The following is a 23698-nucleotide window of genomic DNA, read 5'->3' as shown; positions in this document are numbered from 1 at the left end:
GAAATCTGATTTGGGAGCGAGTTTTTATTCCCACTATTTACCTACAAAGAGGTCAGTGCATTTGCAACCAGCCTTCTGGTTAAGTTGTCATTTATCCTACTGTACAGCCCATTACTGCTGTACCTTTAGTGCTCTTATGAGGGAGGGCGTCCCAGGAGCGGTGAGTGTTTTTTGGGGGGGCTCTGGGGAGAGATGTTCCAGTGCCTTGTTTGTTTTTCCTCCAATCGGAGTGGCTGGCGCGCCTCGTTCAGTTGGGAGTGCATCTCTCCCCGTGGCCCTCGCCTTTTGTTACTCAACACTAAAGCCGCTAGAGGGTGCAGTGCTGGACATGCATCAATAATAGACATACACAGGAACTGTTTTGTAACACTGTGGTAAAGTATAACCTTGTGTTTATTTGTTTGATAGATAAAAACGACACTGATACGTGATAAGTGTGTGTGTGTGTGTATGTATATATAATTTATTATAATATAATTTATTATATATTATAGCATATAGCTACATAATCTAGACAATATTTGTGTGAAATCTAATGTTACTAACTGTAGGCCATATTCAGCACAATAATACAATTTTAATATAAATCATTCACACAAATTTTAACAAGTGAAACACTCATTAAATAGAATTATGGTCCACTCTTTATCCTTAACCCCATGGCCTATATGTAAACAAGATACTATAATGGGGTAATTAAAACAGGGGCAAGGGAGATCTCAAACAGCTTTTTATTACATTTTTCAATCAATAACAGTACAATTTAGTACAGTATCTATCTTGCATCCAGCTCACCGTGGAACACCAACAGACTGAAATGAAATACAAAAAGTGAAAAGGTACATAAGGGTGCAGAGCTCTATAATATTAATGGAAAGAGAAAAAGGGAATCCATCTCAGTTGAATTGCATTTTCACTTGTGGCCACACACGAATACATCACATTTATTGTACATCATCGCAGAAAAAAGAAAAAAGTGAAAAAATGTCACAACTTTAACAAAAGTGCTTCTGTATACAGTGAAATGTTGTCATTCAGATGCTCCAATTTTAAATTTAAGACCAAGAAAAAAAATGTACAAAAGTTTTTTTTTTTTTATTTAGTATGGATAGTATGTGAGAATGCTTTTGTTCCATTGAGTGTGAATATTCAAAAGGAGAGAAAGGACTTGTCAGGAATAAAATTTCACAATGATTGTTATAATTATTACAAAATTGGCATCAATAGAACTGGTAAGCATAATTTACACTAAATATGCAGTCAATAGTAAGCATTTTTTCCATTCTTGCTCACCCTGGTGCATAGCATTACCAGTATATTATTAGTACATGATGTATGCATGAGTTTGAGCCAAAGAAAAATTGGCCTTTATTAGGTAAAATCGACAGGTTACTCTCCTTTTTCAGAAATAAATCTAAAGGTTGCACCATTGAAAGCAAGTCTACAGCATGCACATCTAAATTAATCCATGGCAGACAAAATTAAATGTCTTTAACTTAAAACATCAGACCATTATTTTCAGACATTGATTTGTACATTTCATTCACAGAGTTGCAACTGCAGTCCCAAGCAAAAGGAAGTGTCTATTTAGTCAGGTGAGGTGTTTCACTCAAAGTGGATACTAAAACACAATCCCCCAATAATCATATAATAATAAAATCTAGCCATGCCCAAGGTTAGGTCCCTCCCCGCACCCCGCCCCGAGTCAAAGGCATGTACAAGAATTAAGGGGGTTAACTGGATAAGTTATAACTCCTTTTGTACTGGAATGAGCATTCATAACTTAGCATGTGCTTGGTTAGTTAACATAGTATTAGTTGAGAGGCAAAGCTTCTTCATGTGCAAAAGGCTGTGATGACAAACAAAAACAGCTAGTATATAAATACATCGTAGACATTTTGAAAGCTGCTCGTGTAATATGATCCAAGCTTTTACTTCTGCGTGTTTTCTCTCATCTGTTACATGATTTTTACTGAATTAGAAAGACAGGCTGTAATTCAAATATATCTAAAACCAAAAAGAAATGACAAAAAGAAAAAAAAAGCCATCGAGAATAACAAACCATCAGAATAGAATTCTTTAAAAAAGTTAAATAATTTGTACAATTACACTCCAACATTTGCTTTCAAGACGCACACATTTGCATGGGATGATAGTGTTGTTTTTCTCTTTCAAGGTAACATAAAATGGTCCAAGAAGGAATGCACAAGTTTCTGATTTGATACCACAGGAGATCCTTTCATAACTAGGTGATAAACAATTGTGCTCTTCTTTGTGTAGGAAAGGCATTGGTTTCCCTTCGATTTTGTGGTGTCCAAGTCAGTTTAAACAGTGTTGAAGATGCTGTGAACATTCTGAAGTTGTAATGGTCTTCCAGTCAACTTTGGAGTTTAATGAACATCTAAAGAAGCAAAATATTACTGTCACAAAAGCCATTAACTAGTTTGCATTATGTGTAATAGTGTGCTTTTCATTGGCAACAAGGCTCTGTCAATAAGGTAGTTTTACTATAGGTAATAGATTGGAAATTCCCAATTGAAAACTTGTGTTTTTCTTTGTTGTGTAATCTATGCACAGGACATGTCGTAATAGTAAGCTGTAAGATGACAAAATGGCTTAAATAGAAAGGTGAACTGAGGAGAAAAATTTTGCTTACCTTCAGGCTTCAATTCCAGATCTTCAGAAAACTGTCCCAGGATCCTGTTGCAACGGCCATACCATCATCAGTAACTCCCAGGCAGCTAACACGGTTATCATGCCCAGCCAACACACCTGAAAGAAACGAGATTCGACAGAAATTAAGAAATGGTAAACATAGGTTAAAGCTATACTACTGAACAGAATGGATACATAAGGAGGGGCTTACCGGCGCGGTCAGCCTTTAGTGTGTCCCACACATTACAGTTGAAGTCATCGTATCCGGCCAGAAGGAGGCGGCCGCTTTTTGAGAATGCGACTGAAGTGATTCCACATATAATGTTGTCATGAGAGTAGATCATAAGCTCCTGATCAGCGCGCAGATCAAACAGCCTGCAGGTGGCATCATCTGACCCCGTGGCAAACGCATTGCCATTTGGAAAGAACTGAAATAAAACATTAAAGTTAGTTAACAAATTTAGGGGGGTGGTTTCCGAATTACCTCATTAACAACATTTTAATAATGCATAAGGAATGTGCTAAAATGTGCTTTTGTAGATGTTCGAGCATCATACAAAATTTAAATGGACCATAACAATGACCACAAAAGTTGTTAACAATTTTCAATACATCTCCCACCTCTATAAGCACAAAATATTTTTTGAATAAGGGACCAAACGTACACAGATGGCATTGATGTCAGACTCGTGGCCGGTGAAGGTCTGTCTGCACATGCCCTCTCGCACGTCCCACAGTTTGGCCGAAGCGTCACAAGCACCAGAGACGAATAACCGAGAGTCAGGAGCCAGGGACAGGCTCATCACATCACCTGTGTGCCCTGCAAATGTGGTCGTCTGCTGCCCAGTCTCTATGTCCCAAAGTGCACTAAACACAGGAAGATAATATAAATAATAAGAATATCCTCCTGACAACACAGGTGATTGTTAAACTTACCAAGTGGTATCACCAGAGCTCGTAACAATCTGGTTGTCATCAAGAAAACGACAACAGGACAGGTAGCCTAGAGGTAAAATTAAGATACTTATTTATCATCCAGAACAGAAAAGACTTTTAAATATTAGATACCACTTTATAAAAACTACACTTTAATTGCCTTAATAAAGCATGAACGAATATTTCATTTAAAATGAACACGCTATATAATTACCACCCTAACTCTATGCCCTTAATTAAGTGATTTCTTAATTAGCCATTTATTAATTATTAAAATCTTCAAACTTTACTAAAGCATAGTTAAAGTGTTAAATCAAAATCAGATTAAAAAAAAATTGCTAATAGTTAAACACAAACCTGTATGTCCGGCAAGCTCACGGCTCACACGTACATTCCCCTCACGGGTTTTCAGGTTGTAAATGGAGCAGATATTATCTAAACCACCGCAGGCCACATAATTTCCTGAAGGTGCATATGCACAAGTCATGACCCAGGAGGATCGAAGTGGAATGGCATGAACCTGGGAGAGAGAGAGACACAAAATTATAATTAATCAGGTTAACAGAAACATGTTTTCTGCTTTTTGTGGCTGAATTTTGCTCAACATTATCTTATCTGTTACTTTACATTTTGTTGGTTGTTTTATGTGTATTGTGCTACCAAGCTACAGTAACCAGGTAACATCCCTTGTGGATCGATATTGTTTGTACATGTCAAAATACTAGTTATTACAACATGGATTGGAAGACTCCCGTCATTTCAACTAGGGATGACATCTTTTCTTCCATTTCCATCTTCCATCTTGTTATTGTGGCCTGTAACAGCTACACAATCTATTTTCCTTAATATTTCCTTGAAGTACTTTTATGCTGATTTTGTAAACATACAGCTTCCATTAGACATAGAAAAAATTTAAAATATAATTGGTATGTTGGAAAATTGTACTGATACCAGTATATGAAAACCAATATTATCAAAGACATAGCATCCATCCCTTTTTACTTTTGAGTACACTGTACCTGTCCCAAGTCTGATAAAGTACCAGTACCTTTACCTTTTGTAAAGATTACTATGAACTTAAAACTTCAACTGAGCAAAATAGGAAGTATGGCAACCTTACAAGAATTTCACCACCAGAAATTTCCCTCACTAGAAATAAGACCCTTAGGGCACTCCATGTACTAAAGGATAACCATGCCGGCATCCTTTCCATCTTGCAGGAAACATGATATAGTATTTATTGATCAGTGAGCTGCTGCTAAGTACCACTCACAGAGTATAATGTGGTGGCTTAATCTGATGAGGAAAGGAGCTGGCTGTGTTTCTATTTGTGTACGTACATGCAGCGAGGTATCCGCTATACATTTGTGACCTTAAACCTAAGCCCTAAAGCCAGCGTCCTCCAGCAGCAGATTTAGAGATACCACCTTGGCACAATATATATCACAAAAGTACTGTATCGCAATATACAATATAATAATCAGCACTGTAACCAACTAAATATAATATAATATAGCCATAAGTAAGTCTTTATTAGTCTAGCCATAAGAATCTCATTAACAGCAAGGTTCTCTATTGGACAGAAGTTTACTTTAAAACATACATAAAAAGTGAGGATAAAGATTTTACTTAAAATGTTCCTGATAAAGTTAGTCTTGATTTGGTCTTGGTTTTGTCTTTATTTGACCAAAATTGATATCACATCATCGAACATTCATATTAAATATTGGCCTAATAATCTAAATCTAAAATTTAATTTTTGTCTTAATAATACCTTAAAATAACTTTGTATGTGTCAAATTACCTACTAATGTAAAACACAAAGCAGAAATATCACCTAATACCTTTGTTTGAAAGATTACACTGCCAGGCTCTATTGTGTCCCTTCTATAGACAATGTATACAAAAACCTATTCTTGCATACCTCTAAACAACAATTTGGATATTATCTTGTACACATTATCGGTGCCCACCTCCACCAACCACATTTAGGCTTTTATTCCTACTTTCAAATAAACGTTTTGTATCTGAAAGTAGACAAAACTCTTTTATTCTGCCTAAATTACTCATCAGGCATGCACACTGCACACCACATCCACCCATCCTGCTCCACCATTTAGCCCTACAGCAAAGCCCACAAATGCCTCTCTCAGCTGACGTGCAACCATTTGTTTCAATGCTACTTAAATGGACCAGAGGAGCCTGCTTAGTCTCTGCTAGGGCTGCCATAAACACCAATACAGACAACCTCACTTAGGGGTCCATCATAAATAATACAGATAAACTACACTGTTTGGACACACAAGTCAAAGATTTAGCTATGGATAATGTTTCAAAAATACCAAAATATAGTAAACACATGAAACTAGGCAGTAGTTTCTATAGGTTTTAGAATACAAGAAGCTAGCTAGTAACAATGACGAATAAGCGTAAGGGTTTGAATATACAAGTCAAAGATCTAGATGTTGAAAAACGCCTCAAATTAAACAAACATTTTGGTGTTTTGTTGTAATTAAATGAACTAAATTAGAACTTAAGTGCTGTACAAAACCATTAATGACCAACCTTTTGAATTGCTATAAGTAACATTGAAGAATAAGCTTATGCTATGGCACTGCTTTTCAATTGGGGGATGGTGGAACCCATTTTTTTCATATGACCTATTTCTAACAAAACCAGCCCTTTTTTCTATTTAACTATGACCCTAATGGAACTTGTGCTTAAATCTCACCATTACATGTAACTAAAAAAGGGAAGACTTTAAATGAGAAGAATCTTGATTAACCTCACTGCTCATATGCTTTTGGGAACTGAAGCACCAATTGAGAATTACTGACAATCCATGCAAAGAGTCCCATAGTGAAAAGATAGTCTTAAATAAACTCCAGCCACTGTTATAATGTAGGAAAATGGCAAAATGCTGTTTAGTCACGTCAGCTGTCGATTTAAAATCCTAAACATACCTTATTTGTGGTATAGCTGTCCCAGATAATCAGTTTGCCATCTTGAGAGGCACTGACCAACAGCCTGGAAATTAAAAGTCACAATTATTGACTTCAGTTTTGTAGAAAATAAACAAGGGGCAGTAAAACAGTGCAATAATATGAGCAAGTGTTGATGTAAGGGTTGCCAAATTGAGTTGACACATTTCTCTTACCTAGAATCTGTTCCCCAGTGCATGGCATAGATTTTAGCCAAATGACCCCGCAGCGTTCGTCTTGTACGCATTTGGATTCGGCCAACAGGGTCGATATTAGCTGTGATCTACAAAGCATGAAGCCCTCTGGTCATTCACATGTTTTTCTTCATCTTCAAGTAAAAACCATATGGTGGAAACTTACCTGTGATAGCGTAGCATCTGCGCAAGCTTTCCGGGCATCCTGGATACAAAAAATTATGAGAAAATGCATTAGTCTATAAATAAACTTTTTTTAAAAGTGTTTCCAAAAATGAAACTTGCACTCACTCGGATCTGGTTTTTGAGCTGCTCTGCCTCCTGGCGTAACTGGTCCAGTTCACTCATCTTTTATTCTGATTTTTCAATTACCTTAACTCCAGCGGCTGGGGCACTTGTTGATCTAAAAAAAAAAAAAAAAAACCATTAATTATTGACGAGACAAATCACTGTTGTCCAACTATACACAAACACATTTCTAACAGTAATAATAACCAGTTTTATCAACCTAAAAACACTGTAATAACTTGTCATTCAACCAATCACCTTTGAGAAAGTGATGACGAACAATTCAGATGCTAGACAGACAAAGGCTCAACTTTCTAGTGATCTGAAAGCTGTCATTATCCTGTTGACCTCAATCCCTGTGATACTCAGAATTCTAGCCAGCTAATCAATAGACAACTTATATTAATACAAAGCCTTAAGACGCATCTCCAAAAGTGTACAGCCAACATTCACAAACAACTATTGTTTCTTTATCAAATTCATTAAGCAATTTTACAAGATGTACTGGCCCTATCTGGCCAAGACTATATCACACTGTAGAATTGACTTTTTACTCAAATCTAATTTTAACACAATAAACAAACAATGTAAGGACATTATTAATCAATGTCAATGAAGAAGGCATATATGTTAAAGGTCTATCAATGGAAATGGCTTGATTCCAAATACAGCATTAGCTCAATCGTTCAAACAAGGAAAAAATTGCATCGTCAGCCAACAAATACAGTATTTTAACCAAAGTTTATAATATGAAAGCATAGCAAAGCATCTATCCTAGCCAAAGATGCCCCACCTTACCTGCTGTATTCCTGGCAGACAACTCACTATCCCAAAGGACCCTTCAAGACAAGACAAACCTTTACCTATGTAGGTTACCCTCCTCTGATTGGTTGACCTTAAGGACACCTGTTATCCTCTTATACGGAGTAATCAGATAATAAATATGTCATGGAATCTGATTATTAAGCAGTATCAAGGAAAACAAATGTTATTCTCACCTTGAAATGGCAACATATAGTGATATAGGTTAAGATGGTCAATTTATAAAGATGGAAAAGCTATATAAACACCTAAATAAGTAACATTCAGTTCTTAATCAAGCTATAGTCTGCTGATAATAGGTTAATTTTGTACTATTAACTGAATTTACACCATCTACCCAGTGTGAGGGTTAGAATGGGGTTGTTCCCTTTACTTTAGAGATTTGCAGCATCATCATTTTCTACCTTGTCATATAAATATATTTATTTGTTAAACTGAACCATCTCAATAATATTTACACAGCTTCACAATTAGAACTACTTATTTATTATTGACCTCTATGGGCGCTTACAGTTAGGGAGTTCCTCTGCCTCATCACTTCTCCTTTCCAAGCGCCTGATCAGGGTCAGCTGACTGCATGATAAACAATGAGCTGTGGCAAACAGCCGTAAGTAGCAGCTCACTCGTTGTTCCCAGGTCCCTAAGGGGAGTGTGTGCCGCCTTCTCTGTGGAGCCAAAGGTGTCACCGGCCATCAGGACTGTCACGACAATTACTATATCGACTTATCATTCAATAAATGATAGCTGTAACAATGTATTTTAGGCTCTCAATATTTATTATGTGTACATTTTCTTCTTTTTTCTTACAACAGTGGTGAGATTTTTATTTTGTGTAATATGGTAAGATTTGAGCTGTTCAGGATTTAATAAAAACTTCTAAGGCTATCCATTTAAAAAATGTTTACTCAAGAGTATCTTGCTTTATTGTTATTGTGTTAGTGGCATAAAGTAGTTTTGATATTATCGTTTATCACAACATTTATCTGTAGCAATATAATGTGCTTCAAATTTTGTTAATGTGATAGGCCTACATTTAGGATATTAATCTACAGTTACATCTGTTCATAAACTGCATCCCAGCTGATTGCACTGCTAAATGATAAGAATGCAGTCTTTCACAGGTCTAAAGCTGGATCATAGAGAGGACCATAACCAGCTTCATAATCCTAAAAGCTACAATCCTCCGTCAATGACTCTCTAATCCTATCCATGTCCACCAACATAAACAGCTGGCTCACTCATTCCACGCATTAGACATATTTTCTCAATCATAAAAGGATGAAATTAATCTTAATACTTTTACATAAATATGCTTAGGGTAAGTGCCTAGATTTCCTCCCTCCATCTCGCATTACAAGCAGCATAAGCACTGAACCTCGTTATGGTAGTCACAGGTGATGATGCACACACAAGCCTAACAAGTATTGTCAGAGGCTTTCTCTCTGCACACGTTTTCCCATTAGAGCAGGGCGAGTGTACTCAGTCACTGTTTGCAGGTTAGTGATTTGCCTACAATCAGGAACCTTTGCATTATATTTGAATAGCTGCAACACACCGGTTGAGAAACACTAGGTGGTTGTGGCATTTTGGTCTTTTCAAATTCAGGAGAAGTCCAAAAGTACAAATGAATGCAGGCACCTACACAAATGATGAAACTTAGTATACTGAAAATAAGACAAATAATGAAATAACCACTTCTACTGGAATAATTTTATAGTTTATAAAATTTAAAAGAGAAATATCAAATTTAAGTTTTATTGCAGAGTGAAAAACGATGAGATGTTAAAAAATATGGAAAATTCCACTTATCCACTTGTGTTAAGGCTGCCCAAATGGCCCAAACCAAATCCATTATAAAAAGGAAATATAACCTTTCCTGATTCAAACATATTATAATAAACATGTGTATTGTTGTCTACTTTAAAGCATGCATTTGGGATTAGTAAACGCTCCCTGGCCCGGTGTCCAGGGTGTTATGTTATTATGACTCGCACTGATGTAAATCTGAAAAGATGCAGCTAACGCCATCTTGCAGACTGTCGTCCGCTAGTTAGCTTGTAGCTGCCTCGATAGTGGAGGCCTGCAGGTAGGGCAGTGCGACTCCACAAAAAGCCACTGGTTTGCATCTCAGTGTTATACTTGTGATTAATAATTATTATAAGCTTGAGTTAGTTCGGAAACTGCGAAATTTTGCACATTTCTGAAAAAGTGGAAGCATCCAGTAATGTACAACGGCGTTAACCACAGACTCAGCTGCTCTTCCGCAATTATACGGGAGCTATGTAGCTAGCAGTAAGCCAGACAAACTACTAACTCACGAACGGCTCGGCTACAGAAATCCACTTAGTTACACACAGACAATCCCATTATGCAGTAGCAAGTTGATTTGATTAACACGAAGTGGCGAACGAGTATTTATTCGTCTCCCGGTGAGTGCAGTGGATCTGAGCCTGTAAAACTGCAAGGTCGGGCGGCAATGGCCTGTGTGGACTACCCGGAATGATACATACAATAACACTGTATTGAGAATACAGATCATCAGGCAAATGCATACAGCTGCAGACCTGTTCAATGGCTCAACCCAACATTCCGTGGAAATGTGGTCGAATAGCTGTTTTGTAATAGAAAAAAGCAATCTTATTATACGGAATTTAAAAGAAGTGATAACGCGGTCCCCCATTACATCACGCCCAAGCCTGAATGTAAAAATATATCCATGTTTCGTTCAGAAACCCTGGTGCTATTTTTGGATCCAGCACAGTTTCTCTTGATTTCTGGTTAATTTGGTGCTCGTACCAGCCCAACCCAGTATGTCATCATCAACTATCAGCAAAATATTAAACATTTAATAGTCCAGCGCAGGCCAATAATGCAGATAACGTTTCCTAAATAACGAAATTTATTTTAATACACATCACACTTATGAAAAAGTGCCACATTAAAACGCATTTTGGTGTATTTGACCGATAGTGCTTTAGGCCGATCAGCACCTCCGCGGGGCCATCACTGTCATCGTACTGGCCCCATGTATGTTTCACTCAAACGGGATTTTTCCAAGTAAATGCATGGCTCAGCTTAACTAAAATGCAATGGATATTTTATATAAATGAGTAAATATACCCGTGACATGCGTTAAGCTAAGTGCAGTTAGCTTGAATTTAAATAACCAAGTTAGCCAAACGCAGCTAACTAAATTGCTAAAATGCTAGCATTCACTACCCCACCCCCGGGCTCTTGAATTTCCCCCACAATTTTTCCGAGCTAATTTCATTCATCGCCGATGCAAAAATATACCCGATCAACACAATTTCATTTAAACAGAACCTTACCTGGTTTATTTTGCGTCTATTTTTGCGTTTTGGCATTGACTGGAAAACAAGGCGGCGTAAATCTCCGATCCACGCATCAACGAGCAGCACAACGCTAGCTTTGTAACTAGCTGCTTTTAGCCCGCTGCTAGTGCCAGTGATCAGCCGAGCAGCCCTTCCCCGACACAGCTACGACTGGAGCTCGGCAAACCTCGGTCAACACAGCGCAGAGGGGCGGGGGAAATCACACCCACCACTACCACTACCACCAGCAGCAGTCTTGTGCTACGGAGATAGGCTCAAACAAGCGCAAATCTGCACTCCCTGCTACAACAATCCCTCGACTTCTTTCTACAGCCTTCTGTAAGACAAGCTTAACATCTGCCCCCTGCCCGCACTAGTGCGCTTCTAGTCCGGACATTAACGACGGGATGGGCGCGGTAACCCTGCAGATAGCACCGGGAGACCCCACTGCAGCATCGGCCAGGGGAGAGGAGAATCTTCCGCTGTCCTCCTAGTACAACCACAGCTGGAGACTGTGGTATTATCAGTATTTTGGGGTAAAATTTAGGGTAGAAAATGAATCAATTGTTAAGGTATATTTTGCAAAGACAATTCATTTATTTCCTCTCAACACACTGTAGTAAAAGTGTGGAAACTATGCACTGTACACAATTTCAGAATAACAGTTTTAACAAGTTCCAAAATGTAAATGGCCAAATCATACCTAGATGTGTTATAGTAAACAATCAGTATGTAATAGTGAATTAGCAACAACACATTTTGGGCCTTCTCTTGCCTCTACACATCACCTGCTTCTATCTAACCACATCCTGCATTCTCTGTCTCTTTTCACAGCATCCTCCACCCTTTTTGATAAATCACAATTTTCCATATTTCCCCAACTATTCTCTTTTTGATTTTGGATTGTAAACACAGCGAGGCATATATTTACAAGGATGGACAGTTCACTACATCAGAAAGACTATATCCAACCCAAATGTAGGTTTTGGATATAATATGAGAAAAGTGTTGAGGAGAAGAAGAAAGTTAGGCAATGTTTGGAGCAACAAAAAGAGCCTTAATTTCCTTAAAACAAGAGTTCATGACATTGTGAGAGATGTGGAGGCTGCCTAAATGAAGTTAGTCCTACTGCCTAGTTAAAACGTAAGGGGATAATGCGTTTTCACATTAAGGGTTTGTTCATACTGGCACATATACCACATCAAAATTTTGACCAAAGTGGGACTAATTTCAGAATTATTATTATTATTATTATTATTATTATTATTACAGGACTAGAACACCAAGTCTGGATTAAACTGGCCTAAAAGTATGAATGCCCACAATAAGGACAGTTCTTCTCATCAGTTTGAACCTCTGCTAAATCTTTTTTTTATGTCCATATTATGTTATATTATGTATTATGTTAATTATGTTAAGCTATATATATTTATTTAAATTGATCTATAACACATATTTAATAGGAATTCAAACACAAGTCTACCGAAACCCTCTTACATATCCTCAAATTCAGGCCTATACATATTTGAAAGATAAACTCATCAATAATGGTACACTTACCTAACTTTATTGGGTTACTAGAAGTAAATGTAGCTAAATACATTCATTGTTATTCTTTTGTTTAGATGGGTGGGGCTTTCAAGTATGTCCCTCAGGCAATCACAGCTCCCAAACAATAGAGACAATGCCTGATAGGCAGAGTCTACAAATAAGTACAAAACAGCACAAGTACTTCCAGACCACATAACTCAACCAATTACACTTTAGCTGAGGCAGAGATTTGTACAACAATTATAACAACTACTATGCTGGCTTAGTAACTATTTAATCAATACCTAATCCATACCTCCTTAATGAAGTAGTTACTAAGCCTGAATAATTCCTAAATTACATGGTTTAGGATGTAAATAATTGAGCAGTGTTTCTCATTAATAGATAGCTAGTGATATATTTCCTCAAACTCATTTTCTATTATTATTTTTTTCTTTTTTTTTCTGAATAAGGATTGCCTGAGCCCCCATAGTCTTGTAAAAACTTGAGGGGAATACTGAGTTAAATGGTACCAAAATATACATGCCCAAACCACTTTGCTCTTTTAGTCTAGACATAAATTTGGATAAAAGCAAAAGTGGACCTAGCCTGCATTGCCAAAGAATCTCAGAATTTACACTAAAACCGAATAAACCCACTTTCTAAAGATAATTGAATATATAAAATAAGACATACTGACTGAATGTGTCTTGTCCTTACCTAACTAATGTTAAATTCCTCTTACTCCCTTTACACTGGCAAAAATAACCTCTTGAAATTAAGGCCATCCATATTTGGTTGTCTGCCTTCATAATAGTCACAGGGGGTTGCACAAGCACCTGTTAAGTAAATTACTGTTCTCCTCAGAAGATGTCAACCAGAGGTTAAAAAAATGTATTCCAATGTTTGTTTTGGCCATTTTCTGACAATAAATATATTTATGTAGTGTAGCCTAAATCTATAATATCAGTTTATAATCATAATAATAATTATTATTTTGTTTATTTCTCAGAGACAGTTGGAGCACAGGACCACTCCCAAAAGTCCATAAAAGGTTGAGATGCAGCCAGACCACCCTCAGCTCTAGGGAAAAGATGATATGAACAACTGCTCAGCTAAAGACATGTTCTCAGTAGCTTCTCCTGCTCTGGTCCAGTCCACACATCAAAATGGTGAGTATAATTTAATTTTTTAAAATGTTATATATTTTTGATTTTGTACAGGTTCAGCCTAGATTTTGTCCTCATTTAATCAAGGAAATTAGCCATTCATTGTAACTGTGCATGCATACACAGGAGGCAAAATGGGTGAAATGGTTAAATGCCCAAGGATACACACTAGACGACCTGTGATCAGCCTGTTGAATTTGTATAAATTTGAAACCAGGTCAGGGGCTTTAAATGTATGCATTATACTTTGGAAACAACTGTGTCTTAAATTCTCAAAATTCTTTTTTTTTAAATTCTTTTTTATTTTATTTTATAGCCCTAGTGCTTTATTGGTGCTTTATTCAGCAAGTAGTCTTGGTGGGAAGTTGAACCCAAGACACCGAGCAGTGAAAGTATCCTAATTTAATTAAATTTTAGTAATTTTGCACACCGTTTGATCCAGGCCACCCAGCTGACACAGGAGCAGATCACTGAGTATAAGGGAGTCTTCGAGATGTTTGATGAAGAGGGGAACGGAGACGTGAAGACTCAGGAGCTGGAGAGACTCATGAGTTTAATGGGAATCAACCCAACCAAACGAGAGCTTATCCAGATGGCCAAAGATGCAGACAAAGATGGTAAGACTCATCAAAAGCCCAACATATTTAAAATTACATTTAGGATACTTGGTTGGTTATTAGTGGCTTGCCAAAACCTGAGCCCATCAGATCTCAGAACCTAAGCAAGGTCGGGCCTGATCAGTACTTGGATGGGAGACCATTGGGAAAATCAGGTGCCACAGTGAGGCGCCAGTAGCAAAGACTGTTGTTGTGTCCTTAGGCAAGGCACTTCATCCACATTGCGTAGTATGAAAGTTGGGTATGTGTGAGTGATGGTGGTGGTCGGAGGGGCTGATGGTGCTGATTGGCAGCTACACTTCCATCAGTCTGCCCCAGGGCAGCTGTGACTACAATAGTAGCTTACCATCACCAGGGATGAAGTGAATGAATAATGCTGTGTAAAGCGTCTTTGTGACATATGTCAGTGAAAAGCACTATATAAATAAAAACTTACTTACTTACTACATTGTTCAAGATTACAAGTTTCATACGTGTGATGTCAGATGTGTGGATTAAGAATGCATGTTTATTCCAAGGTATTTATGAACAATTAAAAACACTTGTAATTGAATAAATTCTAGGTATTGATACATTTAATGCTGTACTTGGAAGCATTCCATGCAATGTAATAACATCTCCATCGAGATAGGCTACTCAAATGCATATGATTCTGTATGCTCTTCTCTCATTTCTGGGCTGTAAATGCTAAAATTTCAGAATTAATATATGAAATATTTTATGGGTGAAGTTAAATTAGATAATTATAGAATATTAAAAACACTATTTAGGTGCTATTATTATAAAGCCGTTGTCACCACTGGCTCCCAAATGGGAAGGGTGATCTTTAAAAAAAAAAAAAAAAAAAAAAGCTGTTAAAATGAATTGTGTAACGTAGCGTTGCTGTTTTAGGATGATGCCACTAGATGTCAGTGTTTCATTGAGTGTCATTACAAAACAGATTCATTACTCATTCACTTTTCAGTTTTAACTTTTCTGAATAGCATTTGAAAGTCATTTGTATTTTATATTCCGTTCATATTGAACATTATATTTTAGTGTGAAAAATGCAAAATATGTTTAAAAATATGTGTGCAGTATTTCCTGCACTGTTTGTAATGCATTTATTTATCACCTGTTAGTGAAGGAAAAATTCACCATAGTAACACTCTCTCTAATAGCATGCAATTGATACTTTGCAGCTGATGTTATTAACATTCCTGGGGGTGTGAAGCTAACTGAAAGCACTACTCTGTTAGAAGTTCTGTTACTCAAGTTAGACTTTAGTCTGAGCTTTATTTTAACACAATCTGACCAGAAAGAGCTGACTTGGTTGGAACTACAACAGGGAAGCTGATTTGTGCTGTTAAACAAGTCTCTTACACATTGCATTACAGTCACAAGCTAGCTGGCAGTAGTCAACTGTTTTTCTGTTAGTCACTCTCAGTTTTTTGTTGAAAATCAAACACCTAAACAGGACCATGAGCACTCATATTGATCACAGGCTCAGGCATCACATTTTTTTTTGTCAGTGTTTGCTAATATGTGCAATGTGTCACCATTGTAAGTGCTGAATATTCCATGAATAGAGATACATATAGAACACCCCCACCATAATGTCACTGTAAAGTATCAATTGGAACCCTAAATTGCTTTATCAAATACTGCAATGTATTCTTTAGATTTTAGGAAACAAAGTGTATACCATTAGTGTATACACTTACAACAAAATACCAGAATACAGTTGCTCAAAATGTGTATTCTGAATGTGTATTTTTGGTACAAGTATTTTAGGGCTGAATGGCTTGGATAGCAGTTGCGATTAAATTTGTTATTTATGTTTTAATAAGTTTCAAGTTCACATTTTGTACGTGCCAAAACTAACTGACAAAAATACTGAAATGACAAACATTTTAAAAATCACATTCAGAACATATGCAGATTTAAATGACAGGGTTAGCTGTTTTTATGCAGAATAGATCATAATATTTTGTTGTTTGTGGAGAAAATTATGAGATTTTAAACATTACAGTCTTTGCAATGTGCTGACTGTGTCCATTCCATTTCAATCCATTGCAAGTTTGATATGATTGCGATCCCTAATCTTGCAGCCCTAATATAGTTACTTCTCATCATTGATAAAATGTACAGACATATATAATGTCTTCCCATGTGTCAAGGTAGGGGAGTGTTTAACTGTGACAGCTTCCTGGCCCTGATGGCGCTGTACCATGAACGCACCAAGAACCAAGACGCCGAACTCAGAGCAGCCTTCAAAGTATTCGACAAAGAGGCCAAAGGATACATCGACTGGAACACACTCAAGTAAGAAATTGGGCAAAAAGTTACTTCAGCTATTAATCCACTGTTTTGTAATGTACTTTAGTTGTTTACACTTTTGAAATGTGGGCAGATTTTTTAGAAACATGTTGTAAAAAGCATTTTTGAATATGCCCTAACTTTACAAAAAATAACAAAATAAGTCAACCATCAGAGAACTATGATACTTTCTCATCACATTATAATACAATCTACCTTTTTCTTATCTTTTACCATAATAATAATCCAAGTGCCTGCTAAATCCAACAAGATGTAAACCTGGTCTTTTCTTTCTGGGTATAAAATTGGGGTAAATCAGGTCAGAACTACATCACCATTGCCACAGTAGTTCTAACCAAGAAAAGGAGAAAAAATTTACTCTAAATTAGGTAAGCACAAGAACAGAAGAGGTGTCTGTGTACCACTTAAAAGAGTTTGTGTACCACAGTTTGAGAATCATTGAGTTATAGTAGAAACCTCCATGCAAAATCACTACTCATTATGACATGATGCGTTTTCAAATATATTCTTAGGCATAAAAAATTTAAACATATGGATTGATTTTAGTGCTTTGCAAGTAGATGTAGTGGATCACTTTAATAATTTAGTTTAACTGATTATTACATTCTATCCATAATTACCCCATAAATCAAATTTTGTGGTACAATTATTGTGAGAAGAAATATCAAGATTTTAAGATTATTGACAATTCTTGATAATATTACCAAAAACTGTAATGTTTAGTAGATTGCAATTCCTCTTGCATGCGACCAGCTTGACAAGATCACACTTTCTGTTGTGATTTAAACAGCCTGACAAAAAAGTTTTAATCGTATACTAGGTTTAATTCAAACTACGATTTGCCGTGATTATTTATTTTAGTTTTTCTGAAAAGTCACAATAGTTGATTAATTGGATAATCTTGACACATCTATAATGTATTTAGAATTTACAGTCCAGAATTTACAAGTCCTTTTCTCAATACAGTTGGTTTGTGTTACAGATATGTCCTGACAAATGCTGGAGAACCTCTGAATGAGGTGGAAGCAGAGGCCATGATGAAAGAAGCCGATAAAGACAGAGATGGGACCATTGATTATGAAGGTGAGTTTAACAGTAATGGGCCTAGGCTCTAAAATCAGGACGAAGGGGTTGAATATTAGGAAGGATTTTGGCAAAATATCTACCTCCCTGATTTTTCTGACAGATATTGCCATGATAAAGAAAATTCTGATACTAAACCCTAATATTAATACTAAAGAATCACATGCGCCTTATGTTTAAAGGGCCCATATTATGCTATTTTCTGATCTATTGTTATCTATGTCTGATCTATGTTTTAAACTAAAACATTCTGTTCCAACTTTTGTTGTCATGTGGTAATACAGGAAGCGCTTTACTGTGTTTTTAAACTCCATACACCTTCAATAGAATCACATGAATTATTTCAATCCTATAACTGCCAGTCTATACTTAAGTAAAAGGTTAAAGGTAACTGTTAACTTGAAAACTACCACTACATGACATCATAGGGTGGAACAGAGCATTTTGAGTAGACAGACTAATAACAAAGGGTTGCTCAAATATGCATGAATGAAACAACATTTTTTCCACTTAGAATATCTCATCAAGTGCCATAGCAAATAGTCTGCCTCCTATAGCAATTGGCATTCATTAATTTGCTATAGGATCCTCCTCCTCTTCATTACATTGACCTTGTCCACAAAAAGTATGTTGTCATAACCTAATGACCATAAGAAATGAAAATGCTTTGCTACAATCACTCAACTGCTGTTTTGCATTGTATTGCAATGGTTACATAATACAACAGATGCCCTACAATATTGTGCATTCTTATCATCTCAACCTTTAAATCCACAGAATTTGTTGCCATGATGACTGGAGACCTGTTCAGAATGAGCTGAAGCCCTCTGAAGATGCTCTGCCTTTGTTACTATTTCAAGACCCAACAAATCCATGCAAATTGATAATAAATCAACATTAAGGTTGAAACACAAGTGTTTGGATAACCTTTTAATATGGCGTTTAAGTGTTTTGAGGTCATAGGTAGAGGATAAAACCATGATAGGGTTAATTTCCATAGACCTACTACCCGGATGCAGTCATTCACAAGGGGCCTGACAGCATCTGGTGTGCAGAGCCATTAAATCCCATCCTCATCCCTGCAAAGCCAGATTGACAATCCATAACAGCAAATCAGAATCCCCCTTTAGAATCCTTCTGGCCAATCAGGTGTCAGTGGGGGTGGGTTCTTGGTCAGCAGTGATCCTGTGGTTGCAGCAGCATCCCTTTGAGCAGCCACTGTTGTGTGAAATACAAGAACAAGGGGAAGAAATACGGGATCGTAGAGTTAAGGTTAGCAATCTGAGACCAAGCTGGTATCCGGTGGCAGCTATCAGCGTTCTATTACCTCTCTTTGTGGCATCTGTTGTGGAAGAAATGGCTGCATCTTCATTGTAAACAGCTTGTACCTGCATTGCTAAGAGAAGCTGAGGAGGAGGGGCAACAGACACAGAGAAGACATGCTCCCTCCAATGATATTTTCTCTATAGCTCTGCATATTATGTTTGAAGGTAAGTATAATGCATTTTTTCATTCATAATTCATACAGCACACACATTCACTGCCACTCTATGTCAATAGGATTAGCATTAGTGTTGGCTGTTGACTATAAATATCACGTCTCTGAGCAAAAGCCAATGTACTATTCTAGCTGTGTACATTTGTGGAGGCTTGCTTGTTTGAATGAGTCTTTTGGTTGTTTGCCTTTGCTACACATGGTACCAATTAAGGTCGCAAGCAGGCACAAAGTTGAAAAAGGGTTGGATCATATGTCCACTGCCTTCCTGTGTCACTACATACCTAACCCCAAAACGAAGAGGAAAAAAAATCACTACTATTATAAATCTATTTTTGGAGGGGGGAACACTGTACAGTTAAAGTGGGTTTTTTTTTTCTTTATTTTAGGCAGATACCATTATTCTTCCTGGCATCTTGTATCATTTATAACCACATCCTACCACAACCGGGTAACAGTAACAGACCAGAGGAAGGTAAAACTGAGAGTACAATGTGTAAACCGTTATATTTCTATTAATAATTCTGTTATCAACTGATTACTTGGGCTGTTCTTAGTATCTTTGTGTTGATATTAAGGGCTAGCCTCAACCAATCATTTTATATATACTATAACATACCCTGGCTCTTTTGAAATTATGGTTTATTTCCCAGTAGTAACACATGTATGTAGAGGCAGTACCAATATGTAAAGAAAATTAAAAAGACAAATATCAGATTTTTAATTAAGGAATGATTATAAACTGATAGTATAAAGTAGAGTATGTAAAAATACAGGAAAACTAAGATCAGAGGTTCATTCAATTTGGAAGGGTCAAACACAAGTTCATCATATTACCGTATGTCTGAAAATGACAGTAATGTTTTTCCTATTGTTATTAGGCAGATTAATTCATTAATAAAAAAATAAGGGTACTTTTGTACAAATACCAGATCAAAAGTGGGACTAAACCTGGAACTAAACCTGGACCAAAGTCTTCATTGGATCTAAACTGACCTCAACTAGGGCCAAACCAGGACAACTGTGAACACATCTTTAGACAATTTCCAATCTTCAGAAACAATAGATTCATTTTTGGCACTCTCAACAGTGACTAACATCAATAATGAATAACAGATTTATTTCTTGTATATTTAAGGATCATATGGAAAAGACACCCTCTAGGCGCCAGCCACTCACGGGAACAATGTCTTCACCATCTGTGGACAATTGTACAAGTTGAACTTCCAAACTTTATTTCATCCCACCTTCTGGACTGGACTTCTGGACCATGTCTGCTACTACTGCAGCTCAGAGCACCCCCAGTCTCTTCTCCACCTCTCCCCCTCCCATCTCCAGCTCTGTCCCCATCCCGGCCCTGTCCACCGCGGCCAGAGAAAGCATACGGACCACACTCATGACTGTTACCATAGCAACCAATGAGACAGCCTTCAACGCTACAGCATTCCCAAACGCGGCAGCAGCAGAGGCGTCGGGAATGGGGATGGTACTGCTGCCCTTCGGAATCATCACTGTTATTGGATTAGCTGTGGCAATTGTAAGCACTTCACATGGAGCATATTCAAATATTGTCCAGTAACAGACATGTATGAATGACCAGTTGCACACCACATACTCAGACTCAGACTATTTTAAAAAAGTAAGTAAGTAAAAATGTAAATAAAGTTAAAGTAAGTAAAATTAGACTAGTCTGGGACACCTAAATATCACACACCCATACCACAGAGATGGGATGAGATGAGAATCACTGCTTTTTAGAAACCTATGTTATCAATGAACTATTATTATTTTTAGTTTATTTAGTTGGGAAAGTGTACATAAATGAACATACATGTTGCAAACACACTCTCCTTCATACACTGGAGGCATGGTGGATGAAGTGTTTTGCCCAAGGACACAACAACAGCCCCACTGTGGTACCTAGTAGTCCCAGCGGTGTCCATTTCAAGAAATAACCAAGCTCACCATCCTTAGCTTCTGAGATTGGGCATTCTCAAGGTGGTAACTTGATAACAACTGTGTCCAAAATATGTCGATTTTTTATGATCTAACTATGTGAACTACATAAACTAAAGTTACACCATCCCCATTATTGTTATCAGTGCAAATTATTTAATTGTTTTTTTTTCTTTTCCAGATGTTGTATATTCGAAAAAGGAAAAGGTAAGTTGCTTGTTTACAGTGTAGATTTCAGGTTGTATCCACCCTCACATTCTCATCATTTAGCATGCTTTCTTTTATTTTACACATTTTACTGATTCACCTACATATTGTTGAATTTCCTTGGTGTTTATTTATGCATATATTGTATTTCACTAATCTTTAATGTCTGTTTATGTATGTAATGTGTGTGTAGTCTGTGCTTGTTATCAATAGCACTTTCCCAATTGTAAATCAAATAAACATACATATAATTTCTGATTTGATGTTGCAGGTTAGAGAAGCTGAGGCACCAGCTGATGCCCATGTACAACTTTGACCCTGCAGAGGAACAGGATGACCTGCTGGAACAAGAGCTGCTTGACCATGGGCGGGATGGGACCATCACCGGACCCAATGCCAAGGTGAGAGAGAGCAGGTTTCAAATTATAGTGTGTTGTTGTGTGTGTGTGTATATATATATATATATATGTCCTGTATTATTTTAACTCTGTGTACATTTTGTAAGCAGTTAATTTACTTTTTTGTTAATGTGTGAAAGTATCAGTTTTTAATCATTTATTTTTGTATTTCTTTTGAAGTTGTGACAGTGGTGTTATGGTAACCATTAAGCAGGGTAAAGTATCATCTGTGTGTTGTATGAACCATGTTTCTGATCCTACACACTCCTTGTTATTTCACATTTCAATTAAAATATATATATATATAATATTTCATAGTGGTTGTACATAAACCATCTTTGTTATTCCAAATGCTTTACCTTGCATTCATATCTATATTCATTTTAGCAGCATTTCCTCATACCATTTAAGAAAACAACTTATTTTCTTTTCCAGACTATTTCCAGATTATTAAAATATGCCAACAAGTATGCTCTTGATCTTTATATTTATTTTCTGGTTAATAAAGATGTTATAGCAACGATAACGATTATAAAATATGTATAAAGGAGCAATTAACATGCCTTCATTTGGAGTACGTCCTGACCCCAAAGTTGAGAAGGATTGCTTTAAGTATTGAAAAAAAAAAATCTATTACTATGTCACAACAATGTGAACAATGTCTTCACCATCTGTGGACAATTGTACAAGAGCTTCCAAACTTTATTTCAAATTATTCAACAATAAAAAAAAAAATTTAAAAAGTGTTTGAGCGGAATAAAATGGATGTATTGATGTTATATGTTTTACATCTGTTTCTCTTCTCCTGCAGACTCTGACAACCTCCCAGGGCACGACACAGAGGCCCAGTCGACTGGTCTTCACAGATGTAGCCAAAGCTCTCAACGCTTAACAAGAAACTTCCATCTACTACATTTATCTACAATATGTAGTAGATATGTAACAGCACTGGCCTCACACAGAGCTTCTCACAAGAAGGGACAAGACTGAACTTTTAATGAGCTGCGGTCATATGGGTTGAGTTCACATGATATCACAACATACTAGAATATATAGTTTCAAACTGACTTGGAGGGCAGGTCTGAATTCTATGGTAGAATTAGCTTTTCAACTGTCAAACTGCAGATGTATGTCCTGGTTTATGGTGAATATATTTGTAATTACAGGGCCTATCCACATGAAACAAAAAGTTCAGTGTCTTCTCTGCCAGTTCAAGCGAAGGCAAGTTTCTAGACCCAAAAATCTATATTAAAAATCATAATCTATTTCAGTGTTTGTGGATTTTCTGTTTAGCTATTTCTTTATAGCGATAACAATGAATCTTCCATAGAGTTATAAAGGCCCTTGCCCTCCATCTGAAATAATGACATCACATTCTAGAGGTGAACATGACCTAATACACCCTAATGTATTTTGGATTACAGGGAAGTGCATGTTAGAAGTCACAAGGCATCACATTCTGTACGATCTTGCACTGTTATATCTTCACAATATAAACTCAGTCGTGATGCACTTTTTCATGTCTTTAACTTCTCCAGAGCTTCTGTATTTGATAAAAGGGAGTGTACATTTCTTTCTTTTAGTGTTTTTGTCCTCAGTCGAGCTTGAATGAAAATCTGTGTCTTCTTGAGTTGATTTTGTTCAATAAAGCAACACAGTGTAACTTTTTAGACAGTGTGCCAATGTGAGAATGTTATCTCTCAATAAATAACTAGA

The 23698-nt window shown here is 36.8% G+C and overlaps 2 protein-coding genes across 8 annotated transcripts; one reads left to right on the top strand and one right to left on the bottom strand.

Moving 5' to 3' along the window:
- Window positions 1-717: 717 nt before the first annotated feature.
- Window positions 718-11394, bottom strand: gnb1b (guanine nucleotide binding protein (G protein), beta polypeptide 1b). The gene is made up of 11 exons (XM_020934222.2): window positions 11206-11394; window positions 7058-7169; window positions 6933-6971; window positions 6749-6855; window positions 6555-6618; window positions 3949-4111; window positions 3592-3658; window positions 3321-3522; window positions 2867-3083; window positions 2657-2772; window positions 718-2401 (listed from the first exon to the last, which is right to left on the bottom strand). Exons 2-10 carry the CDS (start codon window positions 7112-7114, stop codon window positions 2666-2668), a joined length of 1023 nt encoding a protein of 340 aa, XP_020789881.1. The 5' UTR covers window positions 7115-7169; window positions 11206-11394; the 3' UTR covers window positions 718-2401; window positions 2657-2665.
- Window positions 10007-23665, top strand: si:ch211-161c3.5 (uncharacterized protein C3orf18). Of its 7 annotated transcripts, none has more exons than XR_008633130.1 (8): window positions 10007-10305; window positions 13751-13910; window positions 14350-14524; window positions 16684-16828; window positions 17826-17926; window positions 18704-19416; window positions 19811-19896; window positions 20560-20697. XR_008633130.1 is itself a non-coding variant. In XM_055160813.1 (6 exons), exons 3-6 carry the CDS (start codon window positions 20692-20694, stop codon window positions 22872-22874), a joined length of 504 nt encoding a protein of 167 aa, XP_055016788.1. In that variant the 5' UTR covers window positions 18750-19416; window positions 19811-19896; window positions 20560-20691; the 3' UTR covers window positions 22875-23665. The 7 variants fall into 7 exon arrangements, 3 of the variants coding, with proteins under 3 accessions (XP_055016788.1, XP_055016789.1, XP_020789832.1); XR_008633127.1 differs by lacking the exon at window positions 10007-10305 and adding an exon at window positions 11590-11725; XR_008633129.1 differs by lacking the exon at window positions 10007-10305 and adding an exon at window positions 11592-11722.
- Window positions 23666-23698: the final 33 nt, after the last annotated feature.

Source organism: Boleophthalmus pectinirostris, unplaced genomic scaffold (assembly GCF_026225935.1).
Source record: "Boleophthalmus pectinirostris isolate CB_2022bp ecotype Guang Dong unplaced genomic scaffold, ASM2622593v1 HiC_scaffold_3, whole genome shotgun sequence".
Lineage (NCBI taxonomy): Eukaryota > Metazoa > Chordata > Actinopteri > Gobiiformes > Gobiidae > Boleophthalmus > Boleophthalmus pectinirostris.
Note: the sequence above shows the minus strand (reverse complement) of the source record. Positions and strands in the feature narration are given on the sequence as shown.